At 42.2% G+C, this 19,097-nt stretch overlaps 4 protein-coding genes across 4 annotated transcripts; 1 reads left to right on the top strand and 3 right to left on the bottom strand.

The window, feature by feature from the left end:
* Positions 1-1,262: 1,262 nt before the first annotated feature.
* On the bottom strand, positions 1,263-9,364 carry LOC130490236 (olfactory receptor 49-like). Its single transcript, XM_056864061.1, has 2 exons — positions 8,457-9,364; positions 1,263-1,308 (listed from the first exon to the last, which is right to left on the bottom strand). The coding sequence occupies exons 1-2, from the start codon at positions 9,359-9,361 to the stop codon at positions 1,263-1,265; spliced, it is 951 nt and encodes a 316-aa protein (XP_056720039.1). The 5' UTR covers positions 9,362-9,364.
* LOC130489360 (olfactory receptor 6J1-like) lies at positions 3,324-4,292 on the top strand. The gene has a single exon (XM_056863056.1). The coding sequence runs from the start codon at positions 3,324-3,326 to the stop codon at positions 4,290-4,292; it is 969 nt and encodes a 322-aa protein (XP_056719034.1).
* Positions 9,365-11,963: 2,599 nt separating the features above from the next.
* On the bottom strand, positions 11,964-12,920 carry LOC130490235 (olfactory receptor 49-like). Its single transcript, XM_056864060.1, has one exon. The coding sequence runs from the start codon at positions 12,918-12,920 to the stop codon at positions 11,964-11,966; it is 957 nt and encodes a 318-aa protein (XP_056720038.1).
* Positions 12,921-17,899: 4,979 nt separating this feature from the next.
* On the bottom strand, positions 17,900-18,841 carry LOC130490234 (olfactory receptor 49-like). Its single transcript, XM_056864059.1, has one exon. The coding sequence runs from the start codon at positions 18,839-18,841 to the stop codon at positions 17,900-17,902; it is 942 nt and encodes a 313-aa protein (XP_056720037.1).
* Positions 18,842-19,097: the final 256 nt, after the last annotated feature.

Genomic DNA, 19,097 nt, shown 5'->3' with positions numbered 1-19,097 from the left:
TGTTGGACAAAATATACTACAATGTGCACATGCAAGAACATACTGAACTCTGGTTTGAAAGATTCATGCATAGACTTTTGAGTCTAGCAGCACCTTAAAGACCACCAACTTAGCATCATAGAGTTGGAAGGGACCACCAGGGTCATCTAGTCCAACCCCATGGTCATCTAGTCCACCAGGGTCATCTAGTCTTACATTTTCCAGGTGATTAATTTTCTTGGTCATCTGACGAAGAGAGCTTATACTATGGAATTCGTTGTTGGTCTTTATGGTGCCACTGGACTCAAATTTTTGTTCTACTACTACAGACTGGCATGGCTACCCACCTGAAATTATATAGGTTTTGCCTCCCTAGTCATGACAAGGGAGGGTCATGGCCATGAAGAATGCTTCTGCCACATTGAATTGAATTCAGGTTTTAAGCCTTAGACTTCCAAATTTGATAGATGTTAGGGCAGAGACATTGAAAATTTGATATACAGTATGTTAGGACAGAGACATTGAAAAAACACACTATCCTAGACATTAAGACCAAACAATTAGCAAATCCTTTGGAAAACAAATCCCATTAAAGTTGATGGAGTTTCCCACCTATAATTAGACCCATGTTCTCAATGCAACAATTGCAAAGTCTGCTAACATTTTTTTTTCTTCTCTAGTTTTATAATCTACTGCTGTTTTTAAGAAGGCTTTATTACAAATCCTAGATTCCATTGGTTTTTTTTAATTGAATAGTGTTGCTTTATTGCTTTAAGAAACCCCAAATGAATAAAATAAATAATTTTTTACATTTCTCATAAACCAATTTGAGAACATAACACTAAGAGCAGGTTGGGCATAAACTGTTCTAAATAAACTTACATTTTAACAAGTCAGTTCTAAATACATACATTCGACACTATTCCCTAATTTCCATGCTAATAAGGAATCCTCAGGGCAAACATTTCTAAATTGCTTCCCTTGAGAAGATCAATGGAATCATCTTGTGAAAGCAAATCGACTGAGTAAAAAAGAGCAAGTTTTAAAATAATTTATTCTTTCATGGGAAATAAACCATAAATGTTTCTTCTTGGTGGAGCGCTTCAGAGCTTTGGATTGCGCTGTCAGGGATGGATCAGGCTTTGGGCTGGCAGAATCGGCTCCGATTACCCATGCTTTCATTTGCCTTTTAAATTCTGTCCAGATATATACGGATATGTTGTCTTCCCTTGCTTTCATTCACTTCACTGTTTGCCATCAGATTCAGCCTGCATGCACTGTTTCTATAAGACCTCTTTCAAATGATGGAACGTGTTAGCAGCGGTTATTTACAAAGAAGCTCATATAGTTTCTGATCCTGGGTGAGCAAGGAAAGTCAGAATCTGTCATTTTGTCACAGCCGTTTCACAGGACTCCTCTTTTCCATTCAGTGGCTGCTTCCTTGGCGGATAAGTCTGGTGATCTAATAAGGGGCAAGTTGGCCTGGATTTTCACCCAGTACTAGCTGGGCCATATCTGGGATGGAATAATGACTTTTTCGGTGGAAGGTGTGACTCCCAGGGAATACATCTTTTTGAACTTGCTTCTGAAAAAAAAAAAGCCTCTTTTAATCCTAAATTAAGCATATGGATGTTCCTTTTTAAACAGAAGAATATAAAAAAGGAGACTAATGGATACCAAAACAAGGAGGATGAAAAAAACATTCAGTATTGCTATCTACTGAAGTAAGTAGTACATTTGGGTTGCCTAATCAAAGTAGTTGACGGATTCCTACTGTCCCATCATAAAGATATTTTTAATTTACACACACACACACGCTTCATTCTCCCCCTGGGGGCCCAAGGTGACATACATCATTCTCCTCTCCTCCATTTTGACATCACAGCAACCCTGTCAGGTAGGTGAGGCTGAGAAGGTGGGACTTCCCCAAGGTTGCCCAGCAAGCTTCCATGGTATGAATGGGGATTCAAACCTTGTTCTCCTAGATCCCAGCCTGAAACTCTAACTACTACGCCATTCTGGCTCTTTGGAGTGTATATGTGGACCTTCCTTGGATGCATCATCTGGAGGGTTCTACTAAACCATTTCTGGAATCACATTAGCATCCCCATCATACCTACTTAATGAGCATTGCCTCCTGCTCCTAATGCACAGGGCAATCCTAAACAGAGTTATACCCTTCTCAGTCCATTGACTTAAATCGATTTAGTAAGTTGTATCTCTGTTTAGGACTGTGCTTAGTGTTTTTAGAGAGCCAGTGTGGTGTAGAGAGCCAGTGTGGTGTAGTGGTCAAGAGCAGTGGTTTGGAGCGGTGGAGTCCGATCTGGAGAACCGGGTTTGATTCCGCACTCCTCCACATGAGCGGCGGAGGCTAATCTGGTGAACGGGATTTGTTTCCCCACTCCTACACATGAAGCCAGCTGGGTAACCTTGGGCAAGCCACAGCTCTGTTAGAGCTCTCTCAGTCCCACCTACCTCACAGGGTGTCTGTTGTGGGGAAGGGAAGGGAAGGTGATTGTAAGCTGGTTTGAGTCTCCCTTAAGTGGTAGAGAAAGTTGGCATATAAAAACCAAGCCTCCTCCTCCTCCTCCTCCTCCTGCTTCTTCTTCTTGTATGTAACTGTTACATAGCAGGGATTAACATGTGAAATATTTGAAACTGCAGCAGGCAGTCTGACTTTAAGACCCTCAAAGCCTTTGTGAATATCTGGGAAGTCTTGGATAAGTGGGTGAATGTTGACAATTACTGATATATCATTTGTGGGCATGCATAGTTTGAAAAGGGGGTAAGATTTTTAGATATTCAGATGCATTTGATCAGACGTGGCAACCATTCATGGCTGCATCCACAAAGATATACTGCACAGAAAAGAGTTTAATATCACAAAGCTCCAAAAGTATTATTATGAGTTTCCTTCATGTTTTATAAGGAGTTTCCTTGTATTTTTAGTCCCCACGCCTTTCCTATCATCTGAAAAAAAAGTGCCAAACAAACAAACCATTTGATATGACTGTATTGCCCTAGAAATAGGTATTGAAAGGAGTGTGTGACTTGCCCAAGGTCACCCAGCAAGTTTCCATGGCGTGAGTGGGGATTTGAACCTGGGTTTCCCAGATCCTAGTCCGACACCTTAACCACTACACTGCACTAGCTTTCTTTCTGAACCATAGCGTTATCTATTTTACTTCTTGGTTTGAAAACAGATGTGAAATGGAGGGCAAGGGAATATTCCCGATGTTGAAAAGTGGGTTACCAAAACTAAGGGATACATGGATTTTTCTCATGAGTCTATATTCGGAGGGCTCAAAACTGTTTTTTAATGTTTGTCTTTGATGAGTTTAGGAATGGATAACCACACCGGACAAGAAGACTTTGTCCTCTTGGGCTTTCTGATTGGATGCAACGCAAAGATTTTGGTGGCAGTGGTCCTCCTGGCAATCTATCTCTTGACACTGCTTGGCAACATGTCCGTTTTGCTCATCATTGCCATCACAACCCGCCTCCACACCCCCATGTACTTCTTCCTTGCCAACCTCTCTTTGCTGGACTTTGCTTTTTCTACAGTGACAGTTCCCAGCTTCCTGAGGAACCTCCTCTCTGGCATCCAGACCATCTCCTTTGCCGGTTGCATGGCCCAGTCCTACTTCTACTTCTTTCTGAGCACAGTGGAATATTTCCTCTTGACATGCATGTCCTATGACCGCTATGTTGCCATATGCAACCCCTTGCGTTACCCCGCCATCATGAACAGCCACGTGTGTGTCCAGGTCGTGTTGTTTTGCTGGGTGGGTGGGTTTTGCTCTGTCTTTTACCCGACGCTCATAATCACTAGGTTGTCTTATTGCAAGTCAAACGTCATCGACCACTTTTTCTGTGATAGTGAACCTCTGCTGAAACTCTCATGTACCGACACACGCCTGATACAGCTGGTCACTTTTCTGTTGTCATCTCTCGTCATCCTCTGCTCTTTGGTTTTGACGGTCATCTCCTACGCTTACATCGTCTCTGCCATTTTGCGTATCCCCACGGGCGCAGGCCGAAAGAAGGCCTTCAACACATGTGCCGCTCATCTCACTTTGTTTCTAATGTCTACAGCTGTCTCCATCTTACTGTATGTGATTCCATCTGAGAAATCCTCTTTGGGGGCTCGCAAAATCCCAGCACTACTCAGCAGTATTGTCAATCCATTTCTGAGCCCCTTTATATACACTCTGAGGAATGATTTGTTCCAAGGAGTCCTAGTTGAGATTTTTGGTCAGGGCAAAGCAGTTATGGCTCAGAAGTTGCAGAAGTTGCTGGTGAATCACGTGTAGCATTTTTAAAAATGGAGACCTGAAGAATGGAGAAGGAACTTGATGCTTAATTACCCATTCCATCTAGTCAATGCATCTCCATTAATCTTCTTTCCCCATTATTTATGTAATGATCTATCTAACCAATCATAATCAGGAAATGCACATATGGTTGGATTCCTGTTGTTGGGGGCGGGAATCACAGAGAGATTACTTTGACCACCAAAAAAAATGGCTATGCTAGGGATCATGGGACATCATGTACAACAGCCATGTGTGACAGAGATTTTGTAAGGAATGGAATAGGGTAAGACTGAGTGAAAAAGATGGTTGGATCTAACCCATACAGATAAGTGGATGGAGGAAGAGGTTAGATAATAAATTTTATTTTAATGCTGTGATCTATGTTGTTTTATTATGTTCATTGACCCTTTTTTGGGCTATGAGGTACTCATGGGGAACCATGAGAAATAATGTTGACACACACATACACACACACAGAGATATTTTTTTCCCACTTACATGGAATATACTTTGAGTTACTCCCCACAAGCCAGGGCTTGGTATGAATGAAACCATTTTTGTGTGATCTCTCAGAGCTGGTAAAAGAAGCAGGGTTCTTTGTTGACCTTCTAATGTCGCCTGAGTAGTGTTTCCACAGTGGGTGGTGGAGAGGATTGGTAACTCTGAAAGTCCATCTCCTTCCATATGTCCCTGTGCACCAGCTATGGTCATCAGGCAGCCATCTGTTGGCTTTCCCACCAGCCAGGGTGGACCCATATGGCATTGACCAGAGCCAGGGCCTTTTCCATCATGGCTCCTGCTCTGTGGAATTGTCTCCCCGAAGAGGTGAGGGATGTCTCTTCCTTGGAGATCTTCAGGAGACACTGCAAGGCCTGTGTGTTTGCCAGGGCTTTTGAGGGGGTTTGAAGGACAATTATCTTCTAAGGGGGGAAAGAAGGAGAGTTTTGGGGTTTGCTATTTTATTTTTGGTTTTAACCAGAAATGTTTTGAACTGCGATTGTATGATGCCTTGAAACACATAGAAAGGTGGGATATAAATGTTTAAATAAATAAACAAATTTTATATTCTGGGGCCCTGATATCCATCTGGTTGTCAAGACAAGAGACATTCAGAGGTGGTTTGCCATTAGGGTTGCCAACCTCCAGATACTAGGGGGAGATCTCCTGCTATTACAACTGATCTCCAGCCGATAGAGATCAGTTCACCTGGAGAAAATGGCCACTTTGCCAATTGGACTCTATGGCATTGAAGTCCCTCCCATCCCCAAACCCTGCCCTCCTCAGGCTCCACCCCAAAAACCTTCCACCGGTGGCGAAGAGACCCTATTTGCCATTGTCTACCTTTTTATCACACCCCTGGTATTTCTTGGAGATTGCCCATCCAAATACTAGCCAGGGTCAAGCTGACAGTATGTGACTGGCCCAAGGTCACCCAGAATTGAACCATGGCACGAATGGGGTTTTGAACCTGGGTTTTCCAGGTCCTAGTCCTACACCTCAAGCACCACACCATACTGGTTCTCTACAGAGCACAATAATAAATCCTAAAAGAAAGAGGGCTTCTGAGTGTGTACAGAGTGCCTTTGACATTAATCATACCTCTGAGATCACTAAAGACTGTCTTCCTAACATCTAACATGGTACATGTCTGGCTGTGAACTCCCTTGGCTCCTTACAACAAAAGGAATTCTAGGAGGAATTCATGGGTAATAGTTGGATAAGATAATATAAAAACTTAATTATTCATTAACAATTCATAGAAATCAAGACAATTTATTATATCATTTCAAGAGTTATTGATTATGTATGTATATTATAAACATTTATTATATCCATATATATAAAGAAAAAATGTATATAATATAAAGGGAGCATCTTTTTGTCTTCTCCCCCCCCCCAATGTAGATTTGGCACTGTTTTTGATCAAAATGAAATTGATTTGAATCAGATTCCAAATTCCTTACACGAGAGAAAGAGACAGATTGATGGGTTTCAGATAGCAATGGGGTAAGAAAACTTCTTTTAATAATGCTAACTGGATGTAAATTACTAGCATCTGTCACCTGGGAGCATAATTGCATCCCTTGAGAAGATTAATGGAGTCTTCTTGTTGAAGATAATCAACCACGTTAAATGAAATGGGGAGGGGAAACAGATTTCTTACTGGCACAAATGTGGGAGAAGAATTAAAGAAGCATTTGTTGTAGGATGCAGGTCATGATTCAGCCTCCTGATCAATATGTCTACATTTCCCCTTCTGCATTTAGAACATAAGAAGAGCCCTGCTGGATGAGTCCAGTGGTCTATCTGGTCCAGCACTCTGTCTCATACAGCAGCCAACTAGTTCCTCTGTAGGTCCAACAATAGGACATAGAGGCCAAGGCCTTACCCTGATGTTGCCTTTTGGCACTGGTATTCAGAAGTTTAATGCCTTTAAATCATCATCCTTCTTTAAATAACAACTTGCCCCCCTAATTTTTCTGAAGTTACCATAAATCAACTCTCTCTCTCTTTTTTTTTTTGCTGTCATCACAGCTGACTTATAACAACCCCAAAGGGTTTTCAAGATGAGAGATGTTCAGAGGTGATTTGCCATTGCTTGCCTCTGTGTTGCAACCCTGGTCTTCCTTGGTGGTCTCCCATCCAAATACTAACCAGGGCTGACCCTGCTTAGCTTCCAAGGTCTGATGAAACCGGGCAAGCCTGGACAATCCAGCTCAGGGGATCCACGCCCTACAGCCACCATTTTGAGAGTGTCGAAACCAGCAGACAATACGTGTTCTGAGCCATTATGAGATGGGTGCTCATTTCAGCTTCTTAACATGCAGCTAAACAAAAAACAAACAAACAAACAAACTTGGGGATTCAGGAAAACCAAGATGATTCATATTGTCACAGTCTTTTTAGTGTCTCTTTTTTACTTAGTTGACAGCCTTTGGCCAATAAAACCAGTAAAGTAGTGAGCTGCAGATGGTACTTGTTATTAGAGGCTACCAGAGGAGTGAAGGAGGGAAAGTTGATGACAGATGGCAGATAAAGGTAGGTTGGCTGATGGGAGGAAAGCAGAGAAAGGTGCAGGAAAAGGGGAGAGGCTACGGGGGTTTTCAAGAAAGGGAAAGAGGAAAGAGTGGGAGAGGGGAAAATGAGATGCCCCCATACATGGTCCCCTGCTTGTCAACTTTAATGAAGAAGAAGAAGAATTGGTTTTTATACCCCATTTTTCTCTACCTGTAAGGAGTCTCAAAGCAGCTTACAATTGCCTCCACCAACAACAGGCATCTTGTGAGCTAGGTGGGGCTGAGAGAGTTCAGAGAGAATTTTTTCTCTCTGTTACAGAATTTCTTTTTTAAGGAGACATTATCCATTTTAGACTGCTAGCACTTGTGTAATTATGTGTGTGTGTGTGTGTGTGTGTATATATATATATATATATATATACACTCACACACACATGTATATGTGTGTATACATATATATACATTGAACCATCAGAAAACAAAGGTGTCACTATCTCAGCCACGCACAACAGAGCTGAAAGTAAGCACGAAAAGACATATCGCAGCCGAAGGGGGCAGCCAAAGCCTTTGGCCTTCCCCGTAGATGAGACTGTGCTGATGTGCCTTGGAAAAATGTCCCAAGGAGCACAACCACTGCCAAGGTAGGTGGGGCTGAGAGAGCTCTTAATAGAACTGTAACTTGCCCAAGGTCACCCAGCTGGCTTCATGTGTAGGAGTGGGGAAACAAATCCAGTTCACCAGATTAGCCTCAGCCACTCATCTGGTGGAGTGGGGAATCAAACCCTGTTCTCCAGATTAGAGTCCACCGCTCCAAACCACCGCTCTTAACCACTACAGCACTCCTTTGGAGCCAAATTAGTTTGAGTTTTATATTACATATATTTTTACACATGAACTAGCAGTCTAAAACGTATAACGTGTCCTTAAAAAGGAAATGATGTTACAAAGAGGAGTGAAAAAATCAGTTCCTGAGGAGAACCAATGTGTTGGTAGGGATTCAAAAAATCTGAAAAGTCATACATATCTTGATCGTGTAATTGAGCCACCCCAAAAGTTGTGTTTAATTTTCATGTTGATGTCATATTCTCGCATCGATGTCTCCGGTCATCTTGCATTCTTGCAGAGCCCAAGTCCTTGTTTAAATGCGCGCATTAAGGCATCCTTCACCTGTTTGTTCCTCAGGCAATATACGAATGGGATTAGAAGAGGAGCCATAACCGTGTTAAGTACAGCTACTGACTTGCTGAAGTCTAACCTGTTGGTGCCTTTCAGCTTTACATACAAGAAAATGCAACTGCCGTACGTGATGGAGACCACAGTGAGGTGTGAGGTACAAGTGGAGAAGGCCTTCTGCCTCCCTCCAGTTGATGGGATGCGCATAACGTTAGAAATAATATGGGCATAGGACACAAGATTTACTGCCAAGGTCCCGATAAGAGACAATATCGCAGAAAGGAAAGACATGAGTTCCAGTAGACTTGTGTCTGCGCAAACAAGCTTGAGTAAAGGTCCATTATCACAGAAAAAATGGTTGATTATATTTGAGCCACAAAATGACATCTGAAATAATGCAGCTGCCGGTCCCAAAATGAGAAAAAATCCTGCAACCCAACAGGAAAGCACTAGCAGAGGACAAATTTGACCATTCATTATAGTGGAATAGCGAAGTGGGTTACAAATGGCCACATACCTGTCAACAGACATTACTGCCAGCAGAAAGAACTCTGTAGTTCCCAGGCTGAAGTACAGATAGGTCTGTGTGAAGCAACCGTATCTAGAGATAATTTTGTGACCCGTAGCTATGTTGACCAATGCTTTGGGAATGATGGTGGTAGTGTAGCCAATCTCTACGAAGGCAACATGCCGGAGGAAGAAATACATTGGGGTGTAGAGTTGTTGGTCCACCAGTGTGATTGCGATAATCACAAAGTTCCCCATGATGGTCAACAGATATGTGCTGAACAGTAGGAGAAAAATCAAGATCTCAAGGTTATGGTGATTGGTCAAACCCAACAGTACGAATTCCTTCACTGTGGTCCCATTTGCCATTTTCAGCAACTTCCTAAAATAATACAGAGACATCAATATTTTCAAGTGACACTTTATAAGAAGTGTTAACTGTAGGTTTTGGTCTCTGCTTTTTGCAATTGAGCCGACATAATTAAGAATATATAGGTAACATAATTAAGAATATAAAAAGTTAGAACATGAATGGAATACTTCAGTCCTCATTCAGATCACACATTTCTTCCAACACAGCACAACACTCAGTGGGAATGTATGTTTCAATATTCAGTTCAAAAAGCCAGCCATTTCAGTAGGACATGAATGGCTTCTGCAATGTTAATCACATCCTAGTGTATCTTTATCGACAAGGAATGTTTCTTATGTAGCATCAGGTATCATTGTATAGTGAAATCAGATTAAGAATATAAAAAAAAAATCAGAAGATCCCTGCTGGATCAGACCACTGGTCCATCTCGTCCCGCATCCTGTCTTGCACAGTGGCCAACTGGCCATCAATCACTACATCAGTGAATTCTACATTTTAATCATTTGTTGTGTAAAGAAGTGTTTCTTTTTTTCCTTTATATTTGAGATCTTAGCAAAACACTTACCACGTAAAATCTACATGGGCCACAGGACATTCAGATATTTTCTGTGGTTTTCTGGCCCTATTGCCTTGATGCCTTATATTTGTAGATTCAGGGCAAGCTCCTAGAACCTGTGATGGTCTTTGATGAAGTTTACCTTTTTCTGCTATCCGAGCAAAGTATCTGAAAGACAGTAGCAGTTTTATTCCTCAAGTCTATGTTCTGAGCCCCTAAATGCAATCTAGCATTCTCTTCAATTTATGGACTCACAAGGTATTTAATTCGGAAATGTCGTATCATCAAATAATCTTCCTTCAAATTCTTCAGTTGCATTTCTCCACCTTCTTGGACCAGGAGCAACCATGGAAGCAACCTCTGAGAAGTGGCACATTCATATACTTAAATAAATATATTTTGCTAAGCTCTCTGCTTGTTATGCCCCCCATGAGATATTCACTGTACTTCTCCAAGGAGCACAAAAGTTATTATGAGTCTGCTAGAGTAACTCTGTGCTACAACGGTTTCGTCTCCAAGGCACCAAAGGTTTTTCTTGTGTGTTCTTTGGGGCAGTTGTGCTGGTATCCAAATGAGATCCCAAACTGTTCAGCTGTTTTCAGATTCACTGGGATATTTTCTAATTATTTATTTTTTAAAACGAGTTGGTGACCCTTCTGGGAATCCATCCATATCTAAATGTCTCTTTGCTATAGTGAAATTCACATCTTCCCAAAGTAGTAGTAGTAGTAGTAGTAGTAGTAGTAGTAGTAGAAGAAGACTTTCTCTATCACTTAAAAGAGACTCAAACAGGCCTACAATCACCTTCCCTTCCCCTCACCAAAACAGACACCCTGTGAGGTAGGTGGGGCTGAGAGAGTTCTTAATAGAACTGTAACTTGCCCAAGGTCACCCAGCTGGCTTCGTATGTAGGAGTGGGAAAACAAATCCAGTTCACCAGATTAGCCTCTGCCGCTCATGTGGAGGAGTGGGGAATCAAAGCCGGTTTTGATAAAAACATAGATTTTGATAAAAACATAGAAACCCACAAAACAAAACAAGGGAGGAGGTCCCATAACAGATATGGGGAGTATGCCAAACAAAACAAAAAAGGCTTCATCCACTGTTGGAAGACAACCATACAGGGAGACAGACAAATGTCCCTGGGGAAGGAGTTCCAAAGTTTTGGTGCCAAGAGGACTGAGAAGGCCATTTCTCTGGTTGCCACCCATTTACCCTCAGGTGTTGGGGGCACCTGAAGCGACAAAGCTTCTGAAGATTAGGAGAATGGATAGATAGGCTCCTATGGGAGAAGGTGGTCCTTAAGGTTTGGTAGCCCCAAGCCATATAGGGCTTTAATGGTCAGCACCAGCACCTTGAATTGTGCTCTGAACCTAAATGGGAACAAATATAGACTGGAGTAATATGCTCCCCAAGACCCACCCCAGTCAACATTCTGGCTGCAGCATACTGTACCAACTGTAGCTTCCTGACAGTCTTCAAGGGTAGCTCCACATATTTATTACATTTCTACCCTGCTCTCCCCAACCCAAAGGTCGGGCTCAGAGCAGCTTACACAGTCTAAAAACACAATAAAACAATAACCCATTAAAATAGTTTAAAATACAATTTAAAATAGCCCAGTAATGCTCCTCAACGGTGCCAAAACTCCAGAGACCGAAATTTGTAATAAAATTAATCTAACCACACCCTAAGGTGGTATAGAAGGGGTGGTGCTCAGAGGAGGGGAAAGGTGGGGGGGGAGGACTAGGGAGGCCAGTAATCATAATGAGAACTGTCGCTGGCCTCAACCATAAGCCCATCGGAAAAGTGCCGTCTTGCAGGCCCTGTGGAACCCCTGAAGGTCCCGCAGGGCCCTGATCTCATTAGGGAGGCTATTCCACCAGGCAGGGGCAGACTAGACTGCATTGCAGCAGTCTAGTCTAGATGTTACCAGAGCATGTATCACAATATCTAAATTTCTGGGCTAAACCATCAAAGTGACTTATTGTTCTTCTTAACTTCAGGTAGAGTAATGTTTCTTGAGTAGTTATACTCAAGTCTCATATAGAACTTTTGAAGAACCCAACACACGGTCTAAATATACCCTGTCTAAATACAGTTCTCAGGGCCTCTTGAACCTGCTTGTTCCTTAGGCAATATATGAATGGATTCAATAAAGGAGACACAACTAGGTTAAGAATTGACACTAACTTGCTGAAGCCGAACTCACTGGTGCCTTGGGGTTTGATGTACATGAAAATGCAGCTCCCATAACTGATGGACACCACTGTGAGGTGAGAGGCACAAGTGGAGAAGGCCTTCCGCCTCCCAGTGGATGATGGGATGCTCAAGATGGTGGAAACAATGTTGACATAGGATATGATGGTAACTGTCAAGGTCCCAATGAGAGAGAGTATGGCAATGAGGAAATCCATAAGTTCAAGTAGACTCGTGTCAATACATGCCAGTTTGATCAGTGGTCCATTGTCACAGAAAAAATGGTTGATGGTGTTTGAGCCACAAAACGGCATCTGAAATAATGCAACTGCTGGACCCAGAATCAGTAGAAAACCTCCAAGCCATGAGCAAAGAGCCAGCAATGAGCAGACTTGACTGTGCATGATAGTTGAGTAGCGAAGAGGGTTACAGATGGCCACATATCTGTCAACAGACATTACTGCCAACAGAAAGAACTCTGTTGTCCCCAAGACAAAGTACACAAAGAACTGTATAAAGCAACCAGATACAGAGATACTCTTGTGACCCATGGCCATGTTGGCCAATGCCTTGGGTATGGTGGATGTGGTGAACCCAATCTCTAAGACTGCAAAATGTCGGAGGAAAAAATACATTGGGGTGTAGAGACGGTGATCCACCAATGTGATCACAATTATTACCATGTTCCCCGCAATGGTCAAAATATAAGTCCCAGAAAGAACAACGAAAAGGAAGATTTCAAGCTCATGGTTGTCCGTAAACCCCAAAAGTATGAATTCCCTCACCATGGTGCTATTCATAATGTTTGGTACCACCCTAAAAGGAAAAAAAATAAGAAGTTAGAGGTGTGTTTTAAAGGTATTTTTTCATATTATTCATCTTCCATAAAATCAACATTATTATTGTTAATAATTATTAATATATTATTAATATAATTGGATAAGGAAGGGTCACCAAAGTGGACCCTGGGGAGGGAACTCTCATGGTCATCCACACCTAAACCTTCATGCTTTCCAGCACAGGAGAAAGAGTTTGATTGGTACTGTCTTCCAGCACAATTCATGTGTTTGACACAGTGTTTCTATCACTTCATGCTGGGAAGAAGTGTGGAACTGCCCGTGTGCTGGTCTTGGTATTTTCTTTCCTGACATTTCGCCAGCAGCTGAGGTAGGCATCTTCAGAGGAGTAACACTGAAGGACAGTGTCTCTCAGTGTCAAGTGTGTAGGAAGAGTAATATATAGTCAGAAGGGGGTTGGATTTGAGCTGAGTCATTGTCCTGAAAAAGTAATGTGCAAATCATTGTCCTGTAAGTATCAAGATAATGTGCTAATGAGGGTGTGGTATGTTAATATGGAATCATTGTATCCTGAAGTGATCTGTTAACATGTGGAATCCAAAGCTAATCCACATGGCTATTGTGGACTGTAGTATTGTAGTATTGTGGACTGTACACACTTGACACTGAGAGACACTGTCCTTCAGTGTGACTCCTCTGAAGATGCCTGCCACAGCTGCTGGCGAAACGTCAGGAAAGAAAATACCAAGACCACGGTCACACAGCCCGGATAGCCTCCAAGAACCGATGAACTCTGACCGTGAAAGCCTTCGACCATTGGATATTCTTTTAAGTCCATATTAATTTGGGTAGTAAACATTTTACCAGAGCCCCATGGCGCAGAGTGGTAAGCTGCAGTACTGCAGGCAAAAGCTCTGCTCACGACCTGAGTTTGATCCCGAGGGAAGACAGTTTCAGGTAGCTGGCTCAAGGTTGACTCAGCCTTCCATCCTTCCGAGGTCAGTGAAATGAGTACCCAGCTTGCTGGGGGTAAAGGGAAGATGACTGGGGAAGGCACTGGCAAACCACCCTATAAACATAGTCTGCCTAGTAAATGTTGGGATGTGACGTCACCCTATGGGTCAGGAACAACCTGGTATTTGCACAGGGGACTTTTACCTTTTTTAAACATTTTACCAGTTGAGGTTCAGTTATAAGAAAGAAAGAAAGAAAGAAAGAAAGAAAGAAAGAAAGAAAGAAAGAAAGAAAGAAAGAAAGAAAGAAAGATCTCCAAAATCTAACCAGCTAATGTGTACACCCTTGATTAATTACCCCCTGCATCTGTGAAGCAGAGGTATGCTGTCTATAAAATGGAGCTTTAAGTTACAGTGAGGGGAAAAAGTATTTGATCCCCTGCTAAATTTGCCCGTTTGCCCTCTGACGAAGAAATGACCAGTCCATAATTTTAATGGTAGGTTTGTTGTAGCTGTGAGAGACAGAATAACAACAGGAAAACCCCCAGAAACCCAGAAGACAAAAGTCAGAGATTGATGTGCATTATAATGAGGGAAATAAGTATTTTATCCCCTATCAACCAGCCAGATCAAATACTTATACTGATGGGGGATCAAATACTTATTTCACTCATTATAATGCACATCAATCTTTGACTTTTGTCTTCTGGGTTTCTGGGGGTTATTCTGTCTCTCACAGCTACAAGGAGGTTGAGGGTTAGGGTTAGGGTTAGGATCTGGCTGGTTGATAGGGGATCAAATACTTATTTCCCTCATTATAATGCACATCAATCTCTGACTTTTGTCTTCTGGGTTTCTGGGGGTTTTCCTGTTGTTATTCTGTCTCTCACAGCTACAACAAACCTACTATTAAAATTATGTACTGGTCATTTCTTCATCAGAGGGCAAACCGGCAAATTTAGCAGGGGATCAAATACTTTTTCCCCTCACTGTATCTATTAGGTAGAGATTTGACCTGAAACAACCCCCCACCCCCAAAGGAGTATAGCTATCCCTATTAAAATTATTTAGGCTTTGTGCATAATTTCTTAGTTTCTTCCCCTAATGTGGAAGAAGAAGAAGAAGAGATGGTTTTTATATGCCGACTTTCTCTACCACTTAAGGGAGACTCTAACTGGCTGACAATCACCTTCCCTTCCCCTCCCCACAACAGACACCCGGTGAGGTAGGTGAGGCTGAGAGAGCTCTAACAGAGCTGTAACTTGCCCAAGGTCACCCAGCTGGCTTCGTGTGTAGTAGTGGGGAAACAAATCCAGTTCACCAGATTAGCACCTGCCACTTCTGTGGAGGAGTGGGGAATCAAACCCGGTTCTCCAGATCAGACTCCACCGCTCCAAACGAGTACTCTTAACCACTACACCACACTGGCTCTCCAACTGGAACCTCCAGATTCTGAATGAATTTTACTTTTGGTTGAACCTGTCCCAATCAATGAATGGGATGAAGCTGGAGGGTTGATGCTTTTTATTACCACAACAAATAAGAATGCAAATGAAACACTTTGGCCATATGAAAGGCAAATGACATCCCTCCCACAATTGGGTACCTAATAGAGATTTTAGTCCGTCATTGTTGGTTCATAGAAATATCCCAAAACAAGTCATATTATACCTATTATTATGACCAACCAAAGATCACAAAAGTGCACATTTGTAAGGTCTTCAAAATTTTGTCGAAGGCTTTCACGGTCAGAGTTCATTGGTTCTTGTAGGTTATCCGGGCTGTGTAACCGTGGTCTTGGAATTTTCTTCAAAATTCAAAATTCTTCAACAGGCTGTAAGTTTAGTACAACAAAAAATGCTTATTGAAAAAGGGAGCTGTTGGAAAGGAAAAACACATGCTTCCACGATGGAAGAACTGTAATCATCAGCTTTACAGTAGAATACAGAATGTGCTGCAGACTTAATTAGATTAGGTGATGCTCAGTGTAATAGTTTCAGGTGGGAAGCTGTGTTTGTCTACAATAGAAGCACAAGATTCGAGTCCCGTGCCTATTCATGCCTATTATTTTGGGTGCTGTGGAACACAGGCAAGATGGTGCTGCTGCAGTCATCTTGTTTGTGGCTTCCTAGAGGCACCTGGTTGGCCACTGTGTGAGCAGACTGCTGGACTTGATGGGCCTTGGTCTGATCCAGCAGGGCCTTTCTTATGTTCTTATGAGTCCCGTAGCACTTTAAAAACCAACAAGTGCCCCAAGTTTCTTTCTAGAGCTTTCTAGAGTCAAAGCTCCAAACTATCTCATCAGGCAGCTTTGCCTCTCAAAAGATTATACCCTGGATCTGTTCGTCTTTAAAGTGCTCCTTAAAGTGCTGTTGGACTCAAATCTTGCTCAGTGGAGTAGGCTTCAGCAGATTTCAAGTGGCACCAAAACCATTTAGGGGAAAGAAGGAAAAATGGCAATGCACCTGTACGGATCAGCTGTAAGTCAAATGCCCGTCCTGGACAAAAATGTGCAAATTAGTCCCTTAGAGGGCTGAAAGAGGAGGGAAAATGTGATAGTTCCTAAAACTGGAAAATAATTTTGATGAAATAAAGGGCCAATGGAAGCCAAGGGAAATAAAATCCTGTACACCAAGTCTTATCTTAGAGCACGGTGCCATTCTAAACCAAATCACACCTTTCTAAGTCCATGGACTACATTGGACTTGGACAAGTGTTTCGAAATAACTGGTTGGGAATGCATTGTAAACCACTTTTATACCCCAACAAAATGTAAGCTCCCAGCAAAAATACTTACCACTTACAATCTTATTCACCAAAAGGACACCGGCAGTGGTTTTTCTGGTCTCTCAGCATTTTGTTCTGTGCTCTTCTTTCTGTAGATGACAAAGAAGACCCCAAGAGCCTCCAGGCTATAGCGAAGAAAGAATCAGAAGGAGGCCACTGAGATGAAGCTGCCCAGGAAAAGTCCATGATACATCAGTTTCACTCTACAAGACCATGTTCTGAGCCTGTAGCTATTCAAACCCTTCCATTCTTTCACTTTCTTAGCTCACCAGCTCTGACAATTGATTGCATTCATTTCTCCAAGTTTTTCCTCCAGCAGCTTCCTGTTGACAGTAGTATATGCAGCATTTCATCTCTAAGCTTACGGTTTTTTCAAAACACACAAGGGGTTAGCATTTGCTTGTCAGGGCACACAAGGGACTCGAGCTGCGCTTCCAAGAGGAGCACAAAATTTACCATGTCTCCGATGTAGGCCCAAGTCTTCACTATTTATTCTAAAAGGTACTTGTGGGTCTTATTGTGCTCTGCTGTTAAGGTTGCCAGATCTGGTTTGGGAAATACCTGGAGATTTTAGGGGTGGAGCCTGAGGAGAGTGGAGTTTGGGGATGGGCGAGAGTGAGGTAGAATGCCATAGAGCCCACCTTCCAAAGCAGCCATTTTCTCCAGGTGAACTGATCTCTGTCATCTGGAGTTGTTCCAAAGAGAGAGAGAGTGGCAATGAAGAAGTCTTCAAGTTCCAGCAGACTTGTGTCTACGCATGCAAGTTTGACCAATGGTCCATTATGGTTCATAGTATTTTGGCATTTCTATGCCAAATAGAGACCCCAAGGTGGCGCACACCAAAACACTAAACAGGCTAACCTTAAAACATTTAATATATTAATTATGTATAAAATATTTCAACAATTCAATAAAAACAACCAAACACACATAACAGGAGGCGATCCCATAATAGATATTGGAGGTGTGCCAAACAAAACAAAACAGTCTTCACCTGTTGGAAGACAAAGGTATCAGTGATTCTACCTGCACTCTAAACTATATGACAAATTTTAATAATGGAGATAGTATTCATGAGATTTTTATATGCAACGCTACCAACACCAAAATAACCACAACTTGCCACCGATGTTAAGAGCTTTAATGTTGAGGTAAAATGTCCAATGCGGTACATGGTGGTAGAGTCAAGTCACAACTTGCTTATTGTTCTCTTTAACCTCCATGAGTAGATCTAGACAAGGCTCACATTGACTTTTTCCAAAACCCAACTCCCTGTCTACATACAGTTCTTAGGGCATCCTGAACCTGCTTGTTCCTTAGGCAGTATATGAATGGATTCAATAAAGGAGATACAACTACATTAAGAATGGCCACTGACTTGCTGAAGTTGAACTTGCTGGTGCCTTGGGGTTTGATGTACATGAAAATGCAGCTGCCGTAAGTGATGGACACCACCGTGATGTGAGAGGCACAAGTGGAGAAGGCCTTCTGCCTCCCAGTAGATGAGGGGATGCTCAAGATGGTGGAAACAATGTTGACAAAGGATATGATGGTAACTGTCAAGGTCCCAATGAGGGAGAGTGTGGCGATGAGGAAGTCCATGAGTTCAAGCAGACTCGTGTCAATACATGCAAGTTTAATCAGTGGTCCATTGTCACAGAAAAAATGGTTGATGGTGTTTGAGCCACAAAACGGCATCTGAAATAATACAACTGCTGGTCCTAGAATCAATAGAATGCCTCCAAGCCATGAGCAAAGAACCAGCAATGAGCAGACTTGACTGTGCATGATAGTTGAGTAGCGAAGAGGGTTACAGATGGCCAAATATCTGTCAACAGACATTACTGCCAACAGAAAGAACTCTGTTGTCCCCAAGACAAAGTACACAAAGAACTGTATAAAGCAACCAGATACAGAGATACTCTTATGACCCATGGCCATGTTGGCCAATGCCTTGGGTATGGTGGAAGTGGTGAACCCAATCTCTAAGACTGCAAAATGTCGGAGGAAGAAATACATTGGGGTGTAGAGATGGTGATCCACCAGTGTGATCACAATTATTACCATGTTCCCCATAATGGTCAAAATATATGTCCCCAACAGCATGAAAAAAATGAAGATTTCAAGCTCACGGTTGTCAGTAAACCCCGAAAGTATGAATTCTCTCACCATGGTGCTATTCATAATTTTTGGTACCACCCTGAAAGAAAAATAAAATGTAGAGGTGTGTCTTAAAGGCATTTTTCATGTTATTTATCTGTCATTATAACAATGTTACTATTATTAGTATAATGAAGGTTGTCAGGATAAGGAAAGGTAACCAAACAGGACACTGAGGAGGGAACTCCATGGTCCTGGTCATCAGTGCCTAAATCTTCATGCTTTCCAGGATAGGGAAATGGGCTGCATGGGCAAAATTTCCCAGCACAACATATGTGCA

Source organism: Euleptes europaea, chromosome 18 (assembly GCF_029931775.1).
Source record: "Euleptes europaea isolate rEulEur1 chromosome 18, rEulEur1.hap1, whole genome shotgun sequence".
Taxonomy (NCBI): domain Eukaryota; kingdom Metazoa; phylum Chordata; class Lepidosauria; order Squamata; family Sphaerodactylidae; genus Euleptes; species Euleptes europaea.
This window is presented reverse-complemented; position numbering and strand designations above follow the sequence as displayed.